The sequence below is a fragment of the Choloepus didactylus genome, chromosome 21 (genome assembly GCF_015220235.1).
Source record: "Choloepus didactylus isolate mChoDid1 chromosome 21, mChoDid1.pri, whole genome shotgun sequence".
In the NCBI taxonomy this organism is placed as follows: domain Eukaryota; kingdom Metazoa; phylum Chordata; class Mammalia; order Pilosa; family Megalonychidae; genus Choloepus; species Choloepus didactylus.
The window spans coordinates 28,624,081-28,642,426 of NC_051327.1; the positions used below are offsets into that span (position 1 = coordinate 28,624,081).

The following is an 18,346-nucleotide window of genomic DNA, read 5'->3' on the forward strand; positions in this document are numbered from 1 at the left end:
GGCCCTTTGAAGATGTTATTAGTTAAGGTGCACCCACACTGAATGCGGGGGGCCTTGAAGCCAAGGAAATAGGAGAGGAAGGAGAGGAAGCCCCAGGGGGCAGCCAGAAGATGGAAGTCAGCGGAACCCAGAAGAGAAAGAAGACACCGCCATGTGCATTGCCACGTGATGGGAAAGCCGGGGAACCCCAAGATTGCAGACCAGCTGGGAGATACCGACCCCAGGAGGAGGCCGGCCTCCCAGCCTCTGAAACCGAGAGCCAACATTGCTGTTGAGAGGCCACCCCACTGTTGGGATCTCTTCTGCAGTCAGGAAACCAAGACAATGAGGGATCTAGAATAGTAAATCCACAGAAACCACAACAGATTGGAGGTTATGAAGGGGGGGTGGGGGTGCAGAATGGGGAGTTCTTGCTTAATGGGGACAGAGCTTCTGTTTACGGTTGAGGAGAAAGTCTTGGTCATGGGTTGGGTAATGGTTACCCAACCTTGTGAATGGAATTAATACCACTGAGTTGTACACTTGAAAATGGTTAAAATGACAAAATTTGTTATATATGTTAACAAAACAAAACAAAACAAAAAAGTGGCCATGGCCTTCCCAGAGCCTTACCTCTCACTTGGGGGTGAAGAAGAAAGGGGCAGGTCTGGGGTGGGGGGACCTAGGGGACCCGAGCTGGGGGGCAGGGGCCCAGCTCAGGGCCCGATGGCAGCCCCTGCCGGCCCGTCCAGCTGTGTGGCCTCAGGCACACCCCGCCCTGTCGCTGGGCCTCCCTTTCCAACAAGAGTGCCGTGGATGTGGACGGTGTCACTGCCGAGTCCCCTCACAGCACCACTGCCTGGAGGCGACCCCACCGCTGGCGCTCGGGGAGCAGGGGCCACTTGCCCCTGCAGTGACCAGGCTGAGGGCCCAGGGTCCACTTTAGCTGGTGGCCGGTTTGGGACTCGGAGGGGGCCTCGCAGGAGGGAGCAGCGGCAGGAGCAGCAGGGGGTAGAGGGCCCCAGGGAGGTTTCCTGGTGGCTGGAGCCCTGTCGGCCTTCAGTGGGGCACAGATGGACACAGTGTCTGGACGAGGAAAAGGGGGAGCAGTAGGACTCTCCTCTGGACAGGGGTCCCCAGCCTGGGCCCCTCAGTGCCTTCCGACAATGCCGACCCCCTGCCCCGTCCAGCTTGTACACCTTCCAGCAGAGGCCACGCACCTGTCACCCCTGCCCCCCACCCCCTTGTCCCCAAGAGGGAGACAGGCTGTGGAGGAAGGTGGCATATCCTGCTTGAGTCACAGTGGGCCGAGGCAGGGAGCCAGCCGTCCACACTGGAGTTCCTGAGTCCACATCAGAGCAGGGATGTCAGCCTGGGGCCAGGAGGGCCACGTGGTCAGGATGGGCCAGGTGTCCCCACCCCCAGGGATAGGCCCCTCCCTCCCCAGCCGTCCAACCTCATCTGACCACCTTGGCCTCATACCTGAAGGATCTGCTTCCCCCGATTCCTGGGGCAGCCCAAGTTGGCTGCCTTCTCAGGGCCTTTGCACGTGCTGGGATGACTGCCCGGCTGAGCTGACCCCGCGGAGCCCTCTCCCTGCTCCCTGTACTCCAGCCTCGTTTACCAGCCTTAATGCTCAGGGCCCTCTACCCTGTGACATTAACTCTTGCTGCCCCCCAGCCTTGCTGTCAGTCCCTTGTGGGCAGGGCCCCATCTGTCTCGCTCAGGGCTGCACCCCTAGCCCCAGGCACGGAGCCTGGAATGGGGCAGACGCTTGACAAAAATTTGAAAGAACTGGATAAAAGCCCAGCCCCCATGTCCTGCTAGCCCCTGTGTTGTCAGCAAAGACAGCAGGCCTGGGTTTTGTGTTTATTGATTTCCACCTGATTGCTCCAGAAGGATCTGAGTGGGGGATGGGCTTCAGCAGTGCCCACCCTCCCAAATGGCAAGAGTTTTGGGGTGCAGACAGTAAGGCACGGTCGCCGTCTCTTGGGAAGGGGCTTCTCAGGGGCACGTGCTGTAGGCGGGGTCCCTGGGGTGCCCAGCCCTGTGCTGGCTGGAGGTTTTGGGGTAACTGCCACTTTCCTAAGCCTGGATGAAGCAAGCTGTACCCGAACAGATGGTACAACAGGACAAAGGGCTCCTTGTCTCGCAGCGAGAGGTCAGAGGCCGCGCCATGGGCCTGCCCCTCCAGTGGGTCACGAACCATCACCACCCTGGCCGGCCGGGCAGGGTTTAACCAGGGTGACTCATGCGGTGATCCAGGTGGGAGCAGCGGCCACAGCGGCCTCCACGTGCGCTGTCTCCTGGTGGAGTGAGGGGAGGTCCCGTCTCGGAACTGGGCCCCCCAGGAGTGAGTCCGGATGGCAGGAGGGGGCGGGCTGGGCTGGGCTGGGGTGCCGAGCCGCTGAAGGCAGGCTAAGCCCAGGCCAACTTCTTGCTGCCAGGACACGCCTGGCCCGGCACAGGGGGGCACGGCCTGCGGGCCACAGGTTTTGTTCCTGGTGACCCGTTGAGCTCCGCCCCCAGCTCCCTGCCTGAATGTCCGTGGGGTCCAGCTCCAATGTGGGGCGGCCAGTGCACAGCCACCTCGTGTGCAGGGGGCTGCCCGCTTACTTCCCCCGGGGGGCAGAGGTTTCTTTATCTGAAAGAAAGGAGGGAGGGGACAGAAAATGAGCTGGCATCCAGTCCTGCTTCAGACGCCCCTCCCCGAGCTAGTTCAGACACCGGACTTGACCCGCATGCGTCACCGGCCCTAGTTTGTCCCCACGATCTGCAGGAGCACCAGGAGTCACTTATCCCTCTGTGATGATGGAGGATGAATAACAACAAAAAAACCCCAAAATATCATCACAGCAGGAGGAGGTCCCTACAGACACGCCCACCCCCAGCACGGCACCCCGTAGCTGCCGTTAACCACCCAGCTCAACGAGGGGGACACTGAGGTTAAGGGACTAGCCAGGGGGCTGTGGACAGCAAGTGATAAGCTGGGACTAGAGCCGCAAGGCCTGGGGAGGACCCTGGAGGGTGGCCTGCATGACGACCAGAGAGGATGCTGAGCTCAGACAAAGGGCACAGAGGTGAGGCACGTTCCCAGCTACAAGAACCCCGCCAACGAGAGCGCGTGTGTTCTGAGCGCTTACGGGGTGCCTTATGGGGTGCCAGACCCCTGTTGCACCGTTACTTGTGTCTGTCCCCAACGGCCTAGGAAGGGGGTGCCATCAGGCCCACTTTGCAGAGGAGGCAGTGGGCTCGGGGGGTGAGAAGCAGGCCCCAGCCGCAGCCAGTGGGACCCGCGGCCACATGGCCCAGACCCCCGGCCTCCACCCACCCCACCTGCTCCGGCCGCAGGGGAAGGCCAGGTGTCCCCAAGTGCCCCCTTTGGGGGGCACACATGACCAACCAGGCAGAGGAGGCAGGATACCCACCCGCTTGTCCCTGCCGCTGCCTTCTGGGGTGACCCCAGACAGGGCAGAGGGACTTGGCACCCCTCTACCCGAGAACCAGCAGGGTGCGCCCCTAGCCTGGGCCCGTGCCCCACCTGCAGGAAGGCAAGCTCACCTTTGGGGATGAACTTCAGCGAGCTGCTAAAAATTCAGAAGCGCGACTGCCCCCGCTTGGGGCCGTCATTGAGGAACTCGTGGCCCAGCCCGTTGCCACACCTGCCACAGGACACCTGGGAAGACACAAAACACAGCATCCGGGACAGCCCGTGGGAAACAGCCCCCCAACATTGGGAGCCCCATTCTCCTTCTACCCCTGCTCCCTGGCTCCCAGGCACCAAGCCTTGCCCTGGAGCCCGTCCCAGAAAAGTGCGTTTTCGGGGTCCCTTCCCGACCCCCAGGCAGCAGCTCCCTGGCTAAGCCAGAGGCCTGGAGTGGTCAGAAAGAAGGACGGACGGACAGCCGTGCCTCAGCCCTCCTGCCCCGCGCGTCGCCACCCACCTTCAGGGCCTCAGGCCGGTTGTGCTCCGGGCGCTTGGCCACGCTGTCGGGGTGGACAGTCTCGGTGAACGCGGGCCATGGGGACGAGTGCGCATACTTCGAGCGGCTAGAGAACAGCTCGTACCCACACTTGGCGCACACATAGACCCCTGGGGGTGCAGGGAGAGGCAGTCCAGGCACCAGGCTCCAGCTGCTCTGGGCACCAACTCCCAAACCCTCGGGCCCAGTGAAAACACAGACCCTCTCCACACAACCCCCTCCACGCGGGCTCTTGGGCAGATCTCAGTTTGGGCCGGATCCCAGCAGGGTCACTTTTGCACTAACCTCACGGACTCTTCTCAGTCGCCCTGGAAAGTGGACTCTCAGTACCCCCACTTTACAGATAAGAAAGCCAAGGCTTGGAGCTGATGTGAAGATACTCAGCAAGAACATGGGGGGCCAGGAAGGAGCCCGGCAGTCCGATGAGAACTCTGCACCCCTCCCCACCTCAGCAGGTCCCACACAGCGGTCAGCACGGTGACCTGCCCCCCCTTCTCGAGTGGTCGCCCCTGCTGCCGCCTCTGCTGGACACCTGGCCCCCGGCCGGCTCTCAGCCAGGAAAAGAATGTCTCTGGGTCACCAGGGAGCCCAGGAAGGAAGGAGGAAAAATTTCAACTCATCCCCAAGAGATGAGTTTGAGGGAAGGAAACAAAAAGGTTGCAAAACTGACTTGCAGCACTGCTTGAGGCCCAAAAACAGGAAATGGCTTGGGGCCTCTGCAGGGCTACAGAATCTCCTCCCTGCCCACTCCCCAGCCCCGCCTGGGGTCTGCGAACTACCCAGCCTTTACCAGGAAGTCCAGGGGGAAGCAGAGAGGAAACAGGAGCTGCGGTGACACGGGGCAGCCTGAGGACAACCGGGTCCCTCCGCCAGGGGTCTCAGAGGAGGCTCTGCCCAGGTGGGCATGGGTAGCAGCTGGCCCCACTGATGCCCGGGGTCATCAGGCCAGCTCTCCCCCCATTCTGATCCTGCCCCAGGGAGCCCTGAGGCCCTAGTGTTGCCTGTAGCCAAGTTTTTACCAAATTAGTCCATTACTGGGTAGGCCGGGCCAGAAGGGGCCCCACCAAGTCTCCCACAGCTGGCAGCGGGGTTGAGGGGCCCTCCTAGGACACACCCCTCTCAGGCTGTGGACCAAACTTCAATGTCCACTTGGGCAGGGGGCCGGTGGGCAGGGGCCGGGGAGCACAGCCACCCAGTGGCCACCGGCAGGCACCCACCTTCAGACGGGAACAGAGTGGTCGGTGCCTGCGGGCTTGTCCGGAGAGTCCGAGGGAGGGCGAGAGCCCACGGAGAGGCGGCCCAGCCCTGGGAGCTGCCCTTGCACACCTCCCGTCGCCCCCTGTACCCCACCCTTCCTTGGTCCGGACCCTGACTCGGGTCTCCCCGCCGCCCCCCAGATTCCGTCCCCACCAATTCCCCGCGGAAGCGGCCACGCTCTCACTCAAGGCTCTCCCCGGGTCACCGACTGGACTCTACCGTCCCCTCGCCCCTCAGACCCCCGATCCTCCGGCCTCACCGATCCCCTTCCGCCACGAGCTCCTTTACCCTCCCCGGCGGCCGCGCTCGCCCCACGCCCGGGGCTCCGGGGCTCCATCGCCGCCCGCGGACCCCGAGGCGCCCCCCGGCCCGCCGCCCCCCGCAGGCCGCAGGCGTACCCGGCTCAAAGTGGTTCTGGAACACCTCGCCCCCGAAGAAGCTGCAGAAAGACATGGCGCCGCCGGGACCGCTGCGCGATCTCCGCCTGGGGCAGGTCCGGGGCCGCGGACCCGACGCCCGGGACCAGGACCACCCCGCCCCGCGCCCCGAGGCCCCGCCCCGCGCAGAGGACCAATCACGACCGGGAGCCGGGACACAGGGAGCCGCCCCGCCCAGGGTACCGCCCCGTCCCCGGAGCAAGGATCCAATCCCAGCGCGGTCTCCTCCGAGGCCCCGCCCCGGAGCCGGTCCAATCTCAGCACGGTCTCCCCAGAGGCTCCGCCCCCGGAGCCAGTCCAATCCAAGCACGGTCTCCTCCGAGGTCCCGCCCCCGGAGCCGGTCCAGTCGCAGCAGCCCCCGGAGCCAGTCCAATCCCAGCACGGTCTCCTCCGAGGTCCCGCCCCCCGGAGCCGGTCCAATCGCAGCAGCCCCGGAGCCAGTCCAATCCCAGCGGTCTCCGCCCCGAGGCCCCGCCCTTCCCCGAGCTGCAGGCGTTGCCTCCCGGCGGCTCGGGCACAGGTGGGAGCGGCCCGGCGCACCGAGTGGCCCCTGGTCCAGCCCGGCGTCACGCCCAAGCCGCCGGCCGCCCAACGCTACCCTTCCGCGCGCCCCCGTCCCCAGACACGGCGGGAAGAACTGCCTCCGGGCCTTTATTAGCCAGGGGGACGCGCGCCTCCTCCAGGGCCCACCCCGCGCCTACAGGTCTCCCGAGGTCTCCAGCTTCTCCTTCTCCAGATGCTTCTTCTGGGGTCCCTGGAGAGAGGGGCGCGGGGCGCGCTGGTCACCCGGGCCGGCCTCCCCTGGCTTCTCTGCCAGGCGGGATCGGCGCCGGGGGTGGACGCCTCCAGGCACCCCCTCCTGTGAGGGCAGGGGGTCCCTGGCTCCCCCACGGCTCCAGCATCCCCACCCCGAGGCCCGCGGGAGGCGGGCTTAGAGACCCAGGGGGCCACAGCAGAGGGGCGTCGCGCTCACCATGAAGACCCTCTTCTCTTGGGCTGTCTGGAAGCGGCCGTGACCGAACTTGGAGGTGGTGTCGATGAACTTGAGCTCGATGTGCTCCAGGGCTTGGCGGCTGTGGTGCACCATGAGGGACTGGGGACCCATGGGAGAGGCGGGTGTTGAGGCCAGACAGTAACCCTGCCACCTGTCGCCCCCAGGCCATACCTCTGCTCCTGGGTGCCCCTGCCCAGAAAGTGCTGCTCACCCAGCTCCTGCCGGACTCCTCCTTCCCAGTGAGTTCCACCCACCCACCTGGCTGGAGGACAGGGCAGGCAGGCCCAGGGGACCCCCTCCCCAGGCCACCACGCCATGGCCTGACCTTTCTCAGTGTGATGACCCGCTTCTTGGTGCCGGCGATGCAGCCCTTCAGCATGATGAAGTCATTGTTGACTGCCCCGTAGTGGGGGAAGCCGCCCTGCAGGGGAGGCCTGGTCAGGGGCAAGGCCCAGGAAAGGGGTGCCAATCTAGGGGCACCTGGGGGCCCTAGGAGAACCCCCTCGCCCAGGGGGAGGGGGACACCTCCAGGGGCCTATGTGGCCACCTGTCATCCGGGCAGCACCTCGCCACCTGCCAGGTCCCACCTGTGCAGCATCTCAGTGACAATCTGTATTTTACAGATGGGGAAACTGAGGCTCAGAGAGGGCTCATTCCATGCCTTGCAGCTGTTACATACTGGAGCTGCAGTTTGAGGTCTCCACGCTTCTGTGACAGCCCTGGGGTATCAGCTGCCTCCAAAGAGGCTCTGGGGGTGTGGGGAACAGCAGGGTGCCTGGGCAGCAGGGAGAGGGCCCTCCAGGCCCCACATCACTCTCCATCAGTCAGGGGCCCTGGGCCTGCCCCCCCGCCCATCCTCACCAGCGGCGTGATGGATTTGTCAGTCACGTCGTAGCTGGTGGATGCATTGTTCCTGACCACCTTCCCATCCTCCACGTGCAGCCCCCGGCCGAGGCGGTAGATCTGCCAGGACCAAAGGGCACGCTGAGGGTAGCAGGGGGCCCCCCCAGGGGCCAGCCGCCTGTCTGTGCCCATCGGCCAAGTTCGCTTCTACCCAGGTGCTGTTGGGGGCATTTCAGAACTGTGGGGGGAGTGGTACTAGCCAGGTCACGCACACGCACCACCCCCCAGCCCGTGCTGATGCGGGGCACCCCCTCCCCGCCCCCGGGCTGCGGCCTGCCTTCTTGTTGAGCTCCGTGCGATGGTGGTAACCCTTCTGGCCGGCCCGGGCGATGGAACAGCCCACGCGGGCGGGGTGCCAGGCCCCGATGCAGGCCACCTTGCGCAGCCCCTTGTGGGTCTTTCGTGGCAGCTTCTTGGTGTGCCAGCGGCTCGTGACCCCTGCGGGTGGTGGGGGGCCATGGCTGAGGGGCCAGCCCGCCCCCTGCCCCCTCCAGGGAGCCCTCCCCAGAGCCGTCCCCCACCCCCTGTCCCCACGCTACCTTTGACGCCATGGCCCTTGGTGACGGCGATGACGTCGATGATCTCTCCCTGGCTGAACACCCCGTGGACTGGCACCTGCTTCTCCAGCCGGGCCTGCGCCCAGGCCACCTTCTCGGCCACTGTGCCGCCGTTCAGCTGGATCTCCATGATGTGCGCTTTCTTCTGCCGGAAGGGCAGCAGCTTCATCTGCAGATGCAGCCCAGCAGCTCAGTTCTCGGGGGTCGTACCCCAGTCTACATGACCTGGTGTGGCCGGCGGGGTCCCGGGGGCCACCCCTACCCCCCATCAAGCTCTCCCTCAAGCACCCGTTCCACAGATGTTCCCGAGCCCCATCTAGGTGCTGTGTGCTGTGCTAGGCTCTGGGGGACACCCCGAAATGAAGCAGACAGGGTACCAGCCCCCACAGAGCCACTGAGTCATCAGAGGACATAATGAGGCTGAGTAAACCCTTGGAGAGGGACAGACTTCGGGAGGGGGTATTATCTCTGGTGGGGTGCTCAGGAGGGCCTCTCCTACGAGGGGACCATTATAGCAAGGAGACCCTGGTCAGGCAGAGGGAACAGTGTGTGCAGAGCCCCTGTGGGGGGTAATTCTGAGGCTGGTGGAGCAGAAGGGCCACCAGTGTGGGTAGGCCCTGGAGGAGACGGAGTGTGGCGCAGGAAGGGGTCCGAGGCGGGTGGGGGCCGGGCCAGGGAGAGGAGCTTGGGCTTCATTCCAAGTGCAGGTGTGACATGATTCGACTCATATTTTTAAGCACTTCTGGCAACCGCTGGGTGAGGCACAGGCTTTGGGGGGGGGGGCGCATGGGGAAGCAGGGATGCTGTTCGGTCACAGCCTAATGCTTGATAAGTTCCTACGGAGCACCGACGGTGTACCCGGCTCTTGGTGGGTGCTGGAGACAAGGCAGCCATGGCCCCTGCCCCCTGGAGCCCATGTGTAGCGAGGAAGATGGTCATTCACCAGTGAACTGCAAGTGTGAGAGCAAGTGGGCAGAAGGGGCTGGCAGGGGGTGTGGGAGGCTTTAGTAAGGCGTGGGGGTGGGAGATGCTGCTCTGGGGCCTAGGTGAGGAAGATGCCCAAGGAATGTTCCAGAATAGGCTGGGAGGTTGTGGGTCACCTGTCAGCCCACCTCCAGGCAGACCCGGGGACAAACGCTGATTCGCACACACACCTGCCAGCCCACCCCGTGGGACATTTGGCAGGAGACCCAGCCCTTTCTGGGCACGTTGGGGCCTCGGTTTGCCGGTAAACGTGGCCGATGCCCCCCAGCCCCCCAGAATGCACTGACGCCTGGTGGCCCCGGGGCTGCAGGCGGCCAGTGTGGCTGCTCAGCAAACCCGCTGGGCCTGCGCCCGAGGCCCATGGTATTTTTAGGCTGACATTTGCCAGGGCTCCTGGGAGCTGGGGTGGCAGTGGGGGTGGGGAGCTGGTGTCCGGGTGGGGGGCCCTGTCTGACGGGGGTGGGGTGGGGTGTGGGTGGGGCGGCCGACCTGGGTGTGGACAATGACCCGGATGACCTTGCAGTACTTCTTCATGGCAGCAAAGTCTTTCTGTAGCTGCTTTTTGCCGTCAGCGTCCCGCCACCTCTTGCAGGCCTTGGTGAAGGCTTTTTTCTTGCTCTTGTGCCTGGGTGCGGAGGGGAGGCCGCTGAGCGGCACCAGCCGGGACGGCTCCCCAGGTCTGCCCTGCCCTCACCCCCACAGCCCACCAAGCTGGGGGCTCAGGACAAGGAACCCCTCCCTCCGTTCCTGCCTGCTGCCTTCCCGGGGAGGCCACTTGAGCCCGGCACTGGTTCTGTCCCCATCTTTAAGCACAGACTGTCCCTCCAACTCCAGGCCTCGGTTTCTCCTCTGTAAAGTGGGCATCCTCCCCATCCCCTGGGGCGTGAGCATGGGCCGCAGCTGTGCAGGAGCTCGGGGAAGCTGGTTGCGGGGGACCAGCCCTGCGGCGTGGGCACTGGGGTCTGACCCCACCTGGCCACACTGCCTGGCTGCCAGTGGCACTGGTGATGCATGAAACATGGCCTCCGGGCTCGGGACACATTGTTTCTGTACCCTCCCAGGAACTCTGGAAGGAAGAGACTTATCCCCATTGCACCGATGAAGAAATAGAGGTTCACGGAAGTTAGTCTCTGGACGATGGGCAAATTGGGAACAGAAACAGTGAAAATGAGGAGCCAGCATTTGCTGAGAACTTACTCCGCCCAGCCCTTGGCACGCTTCATTCATAGAATCCTCACAGTGGCCCCACGACGCAGGGACCACTCACCCCATTTTATAGTGGGTCAGTGGGGTGCAGGCTGCAAGGCTCTAAGACGCCAGCCAGCTTGCCAGGGGTCACACAGCCAGCTCTAACTCCAGAGCCCAAGCTTATCACCTCCGTGAGAGGGCTGGGGCTGGGCCGTGCCTCTGCCGCCATCGGGAGGTGAGGTGTCTGTGAGGCTCCACAGACAGGTGGGTCTTCCCTTTTGGGCCCAAGTACCAGAAAAGATTTGAGATTTGAGGTCCAAGGATGCCTCTTCCTTTCTGATGACAAGAGTGTCGGTCAGCTGTTTCCTTTTCACCCTGGCTGCTAGGAAGCTCAGAGCCGACTTGGACATGCCAGCAAATGAACCCTCTATTTAACCTGAGGATTCGAGTAATTGCTTCGTCTTTTCTCTCTGTCCTGTAGTTCCCATCTTTTACTGACACCACCCCCATTCCTGCTTTCCACTCACTCTTGACACTTTGTTCCAGCACATGGCTGGGGGCCCGGGGAACGGGGACCAAGTGCGCACCCACCCTGGGGTCCCGAGGCGGCCCCCGTGCCACTCACCAGTCCCTGTAGAAGCGGCGCTGGCACTCATCACTGAGGTGTTCTGCGAAGATGGTCTTGAAGCTGCGCAGGCCTCGGGGGGTGGCCACGTAGCCCACGACACCCACCACCACCAGGGGCGGTGTCTCCACGACCGTCACCGCCTCCACCTCCTCCCGCTTGGAGATTTCTGGGTGAGACGCAGGGCATGAGGGGCCTGGAGAAGCCACCTCCAGCTGCGTCCCACTCCCGGCTTCGGTTTCCCCACCAGACCACGGGCGATAGGTGGGGTCCCGGAGGCTGGGGGCCGGGCTCCTTTAGTGAGACACTGCAAGCATTTGGTGCTTTATGAGGTATAAATGTACTTTGGTGGATTCTAGAAAACACCATAGCTATTATACAACCCGTGATCGCATGGATGTTGCTACTGAAGCTGACACTAAACAAAAGAAGTGTATGTTTAAAACATCACTCAGGAGTGATGATGAGCAAATTAGGGTTGACGGGGTGGGGGAGGCGGGAGGGGGCTACGGCCATGAAGGGTGATGCAAGGGGCCCCTGTAATGGCCCGGCCGGTTGCAGGTGGGACCCCGCCATCCACGCGTGGAACACACACGCAGGTAAATGCAGGTGAAAGCGGGGAGATGGGAATAAGGTCGGGGGATCGCGTCCACCCCAGAATCCTGGTTGTGATGGGGTTTGGCTAGATGATCCCGTTGGGTGGAAAGTGGGTGAAAGGTAGGTGGGGGTGGCTGTGTTGTTTCTTCCAACTGGGCGTGAGTCTATAATGACCTTAAAACAAAAAGTGTGTGTATGTGTGTGTGAGAATGTATGAAACAGTCCAGAAATGGCTCAAAGTGCAGTTACCCTGGCAGGGCTGCTTGAAGCGAGGGCCGGGGGCACCTGGTTTGAACCCCAGCTCCTCTGCTGACCGAACGGGTGACTGGCAGGGTACTTAAGGGCTCTGGGCCTTGGTTTCCTCATTTCTGAAGTGGGGACCATGGCAGAATCCCCCTCGAGGGGTCAGCTGTGGTCAGCACTTGGTCAGGGTCCCCTGTGCTGCACCCCCCAAGTCCCCAGCACTGGGACGTCCCCTGGGCCCCTCCGCCGACTCACTGAGTCCCGGCCGGTGCACTTCACGCAGCGTGTGCGTCATGCCCGCCTTGTAGCCCAGGAAGGCCGTCAGGTGCACAGGCTGGCTCGGGTCATCCCGCGGCCACGTCTTCACCTTGCCTCGGTGCCGGCGGCTCCTCTTATGGGGCAGGAAGCCCAGGTGGCCATGCCGGGGGGCAGAGAACTTCCGGTGGGACTGTGGGGCAGAAGGGGATGGAGGTCAGAGCAGGGGGTCTCCCTGGTGGTGGCGGCAGTGATGGTCCCAGAGGCAGACCCAGAGGAGGGGTGTGGAGACCCCTGACCCGGGCCCAGGGCAGGAGGGGCAGGGCGGTGACTTCAGGACACGAGCTGTCCTCACCCACAGGCTTCCCGCCTCCACGGCTGGCCCAGGACGGCAGATCCACACTGCGGCCGAGGGCTCCGGGGTCAGGCTGCTGCCGTCTGTCCATCTCCTTGCCCACCCTAGGCCCAGCCTCCCGGCTCTGACCCCTTTCTGCTCCTCCAGTCACCCCCTTTCCTCACAGCTCCATGGAATATCCCTGCTGGGGAGACTCTGAAGGCCCACCTGCTCCCCAGGGAGCCCCTCCACCCCCGAGGACCCCACCCAGCCCCCGCTCTCGCCCTGGCCCCACTGACCATGGCGGACGGTCTGTGCAGGTCCAGAGGCTGAGTGGCAGTGCCAGGACACGCCGCAGCCAGATCCCAGATTTAGCTCCTGGCAGGGGAGCTCCGTCATGGCAGGGGAGCTCCGTCATCTCCCGTGGCGGGCAGGGGCTCCCGTGCCAGGGGTAGGCCTGGGCCAGGGCGGCGGGGGTGGGGGCATCAGATGGGCAACGGGCAGGTCTGGTCCTCCTCTCCCCCGCAGCTCCAGGACAGGGTCCTGCCCAGATTGTTTTCTGCCTCCTGTGACTCCCTGGGACTATTAAAACCTGGGGCAGGTCCGTGTTGGCTTCACGGAGGGGATTCCCTCCGGCAGGCTGTGGGGTCTGGCGGGTCCAGGGCGGTCGGAGGGGAGAGGGGTCTCTGTGGATCACAGGTGCCAAGACTGAGGGTCGAGACCCCTTGGCACCAACAGTGATCCAAGAGCACTGACGTACGTCAATGAACTTCAAATTGACATACCTTATGAACCTCAAATTTGAACTTACGGTTTGAATGAAAAGGGGCTTGAAGTCTCTCACTCTTCAATTCAAAGATTGTTTTGAAAGTTCTGTTGCTGTAGAATGAGAGAGTTTTGGAGGCCTGAGATGTCTCGGAGAGTCTGTGAGCCGAGAGTCCAGGCTGCTAGAATGCTGAGATTGTTTGGGTCTGAGGGTCTGTGTTTCTACGAGTTCACGGTTTGAAATGCAACCTTTCTGCGATTCTAGGCTCAGAGGGTCTCGAGAGTTGCCACTCCACGTCCCTGGCCCAGCCCCCGGTGGGAGACGAGACCACTACCCTCCCTGGATGCTGGCTGTGGGCCTGGCCAGGTGTGGAGACTACAGAGGGCAGCCCGCCGGGCCCAGAGCAATCCCGGAAGACTTCCTGGAGGGGAGGGCATCTGGTTGTTCATGTTATTAGTCCACCTCTCCACTGCATTCCGCACATAAGCAGGGCTGTGTCTCTTGCTGCTGCCCGTAGCGCAATACCTGGTGCTGAGTGGTTTACTTATTCATTACATCTGTTACTTACTACCTGTAGTAAGTATTACCTGTCTTACTTGAATTATCTGTCTCCTGGTAGAACATAACGAGGGATTCAGTTCCATTTATTGCTGTATCCCAAGCGCTTAGACTGGCACCCAGCGCGTAGTTGGCGCTCCCTGAACGGCGACCGAGCAGGGAGGCCACGGGTGCAATGGCGCTGAGGTGCCGCGCGGGGGCGCCCTGCCAAGGCGCGGGCGGGGCTCGGAGGACTACAAGTCCCATGGAGCCGCGCGGCCGCAGCCGCCCGTGCGCAGGCGCGACCGCCCTCGCTGTCCTTCGCAGCGGGCGAGCTGGGCCGCGGGAGTGAGGCCGAGGTCCGGACGGCGCGTCCCAGAGCGGAGTCCGCCGCGCGCCGCCGCCATGCCGGACAGCTGGGACGAGGACGTGTACCCCGAGCCCCCGCGCCGCACGCCGGCGCCCTCGCCGCGGACCTCGCTGCCCAACCCCATCACCTACTTGAGCAAGGCCTTCGACCTCCTTGTGGACCGGCCCGTGACCCTCGTGAGAGGTACGGACCCCCGCCCCGGGCCCTCCCCCGAGCCCCCCGGTACCGCACCCTCCCTCGCTCCGGTCACCCGGGCGTCGCCCCTCGGAAGCCCCTGCTCCCGGGCCCCTCGGGCCCCCCGTCTCCTTGGACCCCTTCCTCCGCTTGCACCCCAGGCGTCGTACGCCGGCCTGCTCGCCACGGCCCGGGATCCAGCGCCCCCCGCCCTGGGCACCCTGGCTTCCGGCCTCGCGGAGATCTCGGGGTCCCCTGCGGCGCGATGCATGCACGGTGGGTTGTGCACAGCAGCTGCGCCGCGATTTGGGGGCAAGCTCTCAGGGTGGTCGCTGGCCCGCTCTGGGCGGACGGGTGATGGCTGACGGCCCCCGGCCTGGCGGTGCTGCGACTTGCCTTCCCCTCCCTGAGTGCTCGCGCTTGGGAGCTGCTCAAACCCCCCACCTCGGGTCAGGATGGGGAGGCTGCTCCGCAAAGAGCTCAGTTGCCCACCCCGTAGGGCCGCTTCTCCCTGCCCGGGGTGCAGGCGCTTCATTCATGCCTTTAATCCTTTCATCCATTCAACATCAAAGAGATGTTTGGGGTACATTTCTGTCATGGTGGTCCTAGCTAGGGAGGATGGAGCCAGCACACCGGAACCCTAAGTCTCTGGGAACCACTGTGGTGGACCAGGCTCCATTTCTCGGGGTAATTTCTTAGAACCCGTTTCATGTGTCCACCCACAATGTCACTAGGTCCAGCTTATTAATTACTGAGTGGGTAAGCCGAGGCCTGAAGGTGGGCTGTGACACCAGAGCTGGACTTGAACTCGGGCTGCGGCTTCCCATCCACCTGTTCCCACACGGTGTGGTCCCTGTCCTGAGGGGCTGCAGGTGGGGTCTGGAGCTGGGCCTGGGGCTTGGAGCGTGCAGGGGCTCAAACCCAGGTTGTGCCCTGCCTGACCCTCAGCCTCAGCCTCTTCTGTAAGTGGGGCCTGTCCTGTCACACAGGATTGTCATGGGATGAGACAGTGGGCACCCAGTGAGGTGGGACAGTCCTTCCCAGGGCAGGCTGGCCCCACCCACACCTGAGAATCAAATTGCCCGTTTCTGTAAAAGCTCAGAACGTTTAGGAAATTGTCCTTTCTTTGGTTTGTGAGAAATCTAGAAGACCATCCGAACTAGCCTAAGCTGATGTACCACTTTGAGTCTGGGCCTTTATCTTTGCAGAGTTTATAGAGCAGCAGCACGCAAAGAACAGGTATTACTACTACCACCGGCAGTTCCGCCGTGTGCCGGACATCACCGAGTGCAAGGAGAAGGACGTCTTGTGCATGTTTGAGGCAGAAATGCAGTGGAGGAGGGACTAGTACGTGTACACCCTTGGGCATCCTGCAGTCACCGGGCATCCGCTTTGGGCAGCACCTTGTCCTGCTGAGCCATCACTCCTTGGGGATACCCAGCACATCTCCCACCGGCCCCACAGACTCGCTTCACCCTGCTTTCCCCGGGCACAACAGACTCATTCCTTAGACGTTTCTTTTTCTTTCAGCAAAGTTGACCAAGAAATAGTCAACATCATCCAGGAGAGAATGAAGGCCTGCCAGCAGAGGGAGGGCGAGAGCTACCAGCAGAACTGTGCCAAGGAGCTGGAGCAGTTCACCCAGGTGGCCAAGGCCTACCACGACCGCTGTGCGTGCACCTGTCCCCTCCCTCCGTAGTGGTCCCAGGGCCAGGGATACCTTACTTCAGGTGTCCCGTTCAAAGTCTTTGTGTGTATTCACTTCCTCTCCTGTCTTTTCCAGATCATGACCTGGGTGCCCACTATTCTGCCAGGAAGTGCCTGGCAAAACAGAAGCAGAGGATGCTGGCAGAGAGGAAGGCTGCTAAGGAGGCTGCCGCTGCCTGAGGCAGCTCAGAGAGCCGTTCCTGGTAACATTCAGTGTATTCCTCAAATAAAGAATAAAACCTGCCAATGTTTCCATGTCATCCTTCCAACAAGCCAGTATCCTCCCCCCTAGCCCCAACTCCCAACAGAAAAGGCTTCAACAGCTCAGTGAACACAAACGTTTATTTTCCTCACAAGAGCCTATGTGGTGGCCACAGCGGGGGCCTGGGTCCTCTGCACGGACACCCTGGTGTGGGTCTTCACCAGATGGTCGGTGAACTCCTGGGGAGAGAAACGACGCATTTAGTCCCAGCCACATGTTCCCACCCTGTCCCCAGCTTCTCAACGCCACCGAGGCTGCCTCTCCCACCAGCTCAGCACCTGATAGGGAGACTTTGTGAACACGGTCTCTTTCCAGAGGTCAGGGGTGAGATAGCTGTAGGTCTTGGAGATGGCATCGAAGGTGGCCTTGGCTGGAGAACAGAAAACATCTGGAGGGTTGGTGGGATGGCTTGAGAAAAGGTCCCACCCACAACTACACCGAGGCTGTCATGCTCCTGGAAGAAGCCACCTGGGGCCCATCTGCTGTGCACTGAAGTGCCTTCTCTCCCCAAGATGCAGCAGTCACACAACGTGGGCCAAGCCCTCAGCTGCCCCTACACAGACCACTTACCAAAGTTGCCCAGGGTGGCCGTGCAGCCCCTGGCCGAGGTGTAGCAGTCATCGATTCCGGCCATCATCAGCAGCTTCTTGGGCACAGGAGCCGAGACGATGCCAGTGCCTCTGGGAGCGGGTATGAGGCGCACCAGCACAGAGCCACAGCGCCCCGTCACCTGGGCAGGGCATGGGGGCATCAGGGCTGGGCTGGAGGAAGCTCACACCACCTGGCCAACCCCACCACTCACCGCCTCCCCAAACCCCTACCTTGCAAGGGACAGTGTGGGGCTTGCCGATCTTGTTCCCCCAGTAGCCCCGCCGCACAGGGACGATGGAGAGCTTGGCCAGGATGATGGCCCCGCGGATGGCAGTGGCCACCTCCTTGGAGCACTTCACACCCAGCCCTACGTGGCCGTTGTAATCCCCGATGGCGACAAAGGCCTGCAAAGGAATGGTGTGGGTGGGGGCGGTGCAGCCCTGGCCACTGTCCCACCCAGCATCCATCACCCTCCAGGACCTGTCGCGCCCCTCGAGGAAAGAAAGGCCACAGCAAGGCCCATCCGAAGTCCCGAGGAGATCCTCTCTCTTTCTCCCCGTTACGAAAGCTACACGTGTCAGGTCAGGTGTAACTCTGCAGAGCTGAGAGAGCCTTACGAGCACCACACTCCAGACGGCCACTGTACCTTGAACCTGGTCCGCTGGCCAGCACGCGTCTGCTTCTGCACAGGCATGATTTTCAAAACCTCATCCTTGAGGGACGTTTCCAGGAAAAAATCGATGATCTCTGACTCCTGCAAGACAAGACACGTTCACAAAATGTCTAGTTACAACCTTGAAAACAAACACCAATGTTTGGCAACGATGACCGGGATCCCCACCTAGCTACCTTCCTAGCATAAAGAGTGGGCTGTGCACCTGCCCAGCCTTTTTTCGCTATCTCCCTGCCCATGGCCACCTGTGCTCCACAGCTCAACAGGAAGGGACTGGGCAATGGTGGGGCTCAAGCCCCCGGGCCCGGAAGGAGCCATACTGGGCCAACACCCCATCAAGGAGAAAAACAATCGCGCGGTACCTTGATGGGCAGAGAGAACAAATAAATCTCCTCCAGGGACTTGATCTTCATGTCCTTGACCAAACGGCCCAGCTTGGTGACAGGGAGCCACTGGAGGAAGAAACAGCGCGGTGACCGCAGGCTCCCGGCCGGCGCCGCCCACGGGCCCACCGCACGCGCGCGGCCCAGGACCTACCTCCTTGTCCTCCGCCTTGCCGCCGCGAGCTCCGCGGCCTCGGCCCCGGCCCCGACCACGGCCGCGGCCCCGGCCCCGGACCCCGCTGCCGAAGCCTCCACGGAAGCCGCCGCGGCCTCCCATTCCAGGGCCCCCGGAGCCCCCGGGGCCTCCCGCAGCACCGGCGTCATCCGCCATTTGCTGGAGAAAGCGACAAGAATCGGAACATCAGCGAGACCCCGGCATCCGCGGCCCGCGAGACCCTCTTCGCCCGATGTCCGCGGATTCCCACCGCCCGAACCCTCGCGGCACAGCCACGTCGCGGGCAACTCACGTGTTTTCTCAAAGAAAAAGAGCGAGATTGCCCGGGAGGTGGTTTTTATATCTCGCCAAATATCGCGACATCTCGGAGG

The 18,346-nt window shown here is 62.8% G+C and overlaps 5 protein-coding genes and 1 non-coding gene across 6 annotated transcripts; 2 read left to right on the top strand and 4 right to left on the bottom strand.

Annotated features, from left to right (window-relative positions):
* Positions 1–1,834: 1,834 nt before the first annotated feature.
* MSRB1 (methionine sulfoxide reductase B1) lies at positions 1,835–5,769 on the bottom strand. Its single transcript, XM_037814285.1, has 4 exons — positions 5,618–5,769; positions 3,924–4,072; positions 3,541–3,655; positions 1,835–2,623 (listed from the first exon to the last, which is right to left on the bottom strand). The coding sequence occupies exons 1-4, from the start codon at positions 5,670–5,672 to the stop codon at positions 2,592–2,594; spliced, it is 351 nt and encodes a 116-aa protein (XP_037670213.1). The 5' UTR covers positions 5,673–5,769; the 3' UTR covers positions 1,835–2,591.
* LOC119517219 (vegetative cell wall protein gp1-like) lies at positions 5,671–6,315 on the top strand. Its single transcript, XM_037813785.1, has one exon. The coding sequence runs from the start codon at positions 5,671–5,673 to the stop codon at positions 6,313–6,315; it is 645 nt and encodes a 214-aa protein (XP_037669713.1).
* Positions 6,316–6,354: 39 nt separating this feature from the next.
* Positions 6,355–12,736, bottom strand: RPL3L (ribosomal protein L3 like). Its single transcript, XM_037813786.1, has 10 exons — positions 12,566–12,736; positions 12,004–12,196; positions 10,909–11,077; positions 9,585–9,720; positions 8,094–8,280; positions 7,832–7,992; positions 7,513–7,614; positions 6,977–7,072; positions 6,631–6,750; positions 6,355–6,411 (listed from the first exon to the last, which is right to left on the bottom strand). Exons 1-10 carry the CDS (start codon positions 12,734–12,736, stop codon positions 6,355–6,357), a joined length of 1,392 nt encoding a protein of 463 aa, XP_037669714.1.
* A 1,204-nt stretch (positions 12,737–13,940) lies between these two features.
* NDUFB10 (NADH:ubiquinone oxidoreductase subunit B10) lies at positions 13,941–16,134 on the top strand. The gene is made up of 4 exons (XM_037814977.1): positions 13,941–14,193; positions 15,393–15,531; positions 15,715–15,854; positions 15,968–16,134. The coding sequence occupies exons 1-4, from the start codon at positions 14,046–14,048 to the stop codon at positions 16,069–16,071; spliced, it is 531 nt and encodes a 176-aa protein (XP_037670905.1). The 5' UTR covers positions 13,941–14,045; the 3' UTR covers positions 16,072–16,134.
* Positions 16,135–16,215: 81 nt separating this feature from the next.
* On the bottom strand, positions 16,216–18,134 carry RPS2 (ribosomal protein S2). The gene is made up of 7 exons (XM_037814976.1): positions 17,955–18,134; positions 17,780–17,869; positions 17,391–17,498; positions 16,975–17,148; positions 16,724–16,883; positions 16,432–16,523; positions 16,216–16,332 (listed from the first exon to the last, which is right to left on the bottom strand). Exons 1-7 carry the CDS (start codon positions 18,129–18,131, stop codon positions 16,252–16,254), a joined length of 882 nt encoding a protein of 293 aa, XP_037670904.1. The 5' UTR covers positions 18,132–18,134; the 3' UTR covers positions 16,216–16,251.
* Positions 17,223–17,356, bottom strand: LOC119518351. The gene has a single exon (XR_005213740.1). It is a non-coding gene; the product is annotated as a small nucleolar RNA SNORA64/SNORA10 family (small nucleolar RNA).
* Positions 18,135–18,346: the final 212 nt, after the last annotated feature.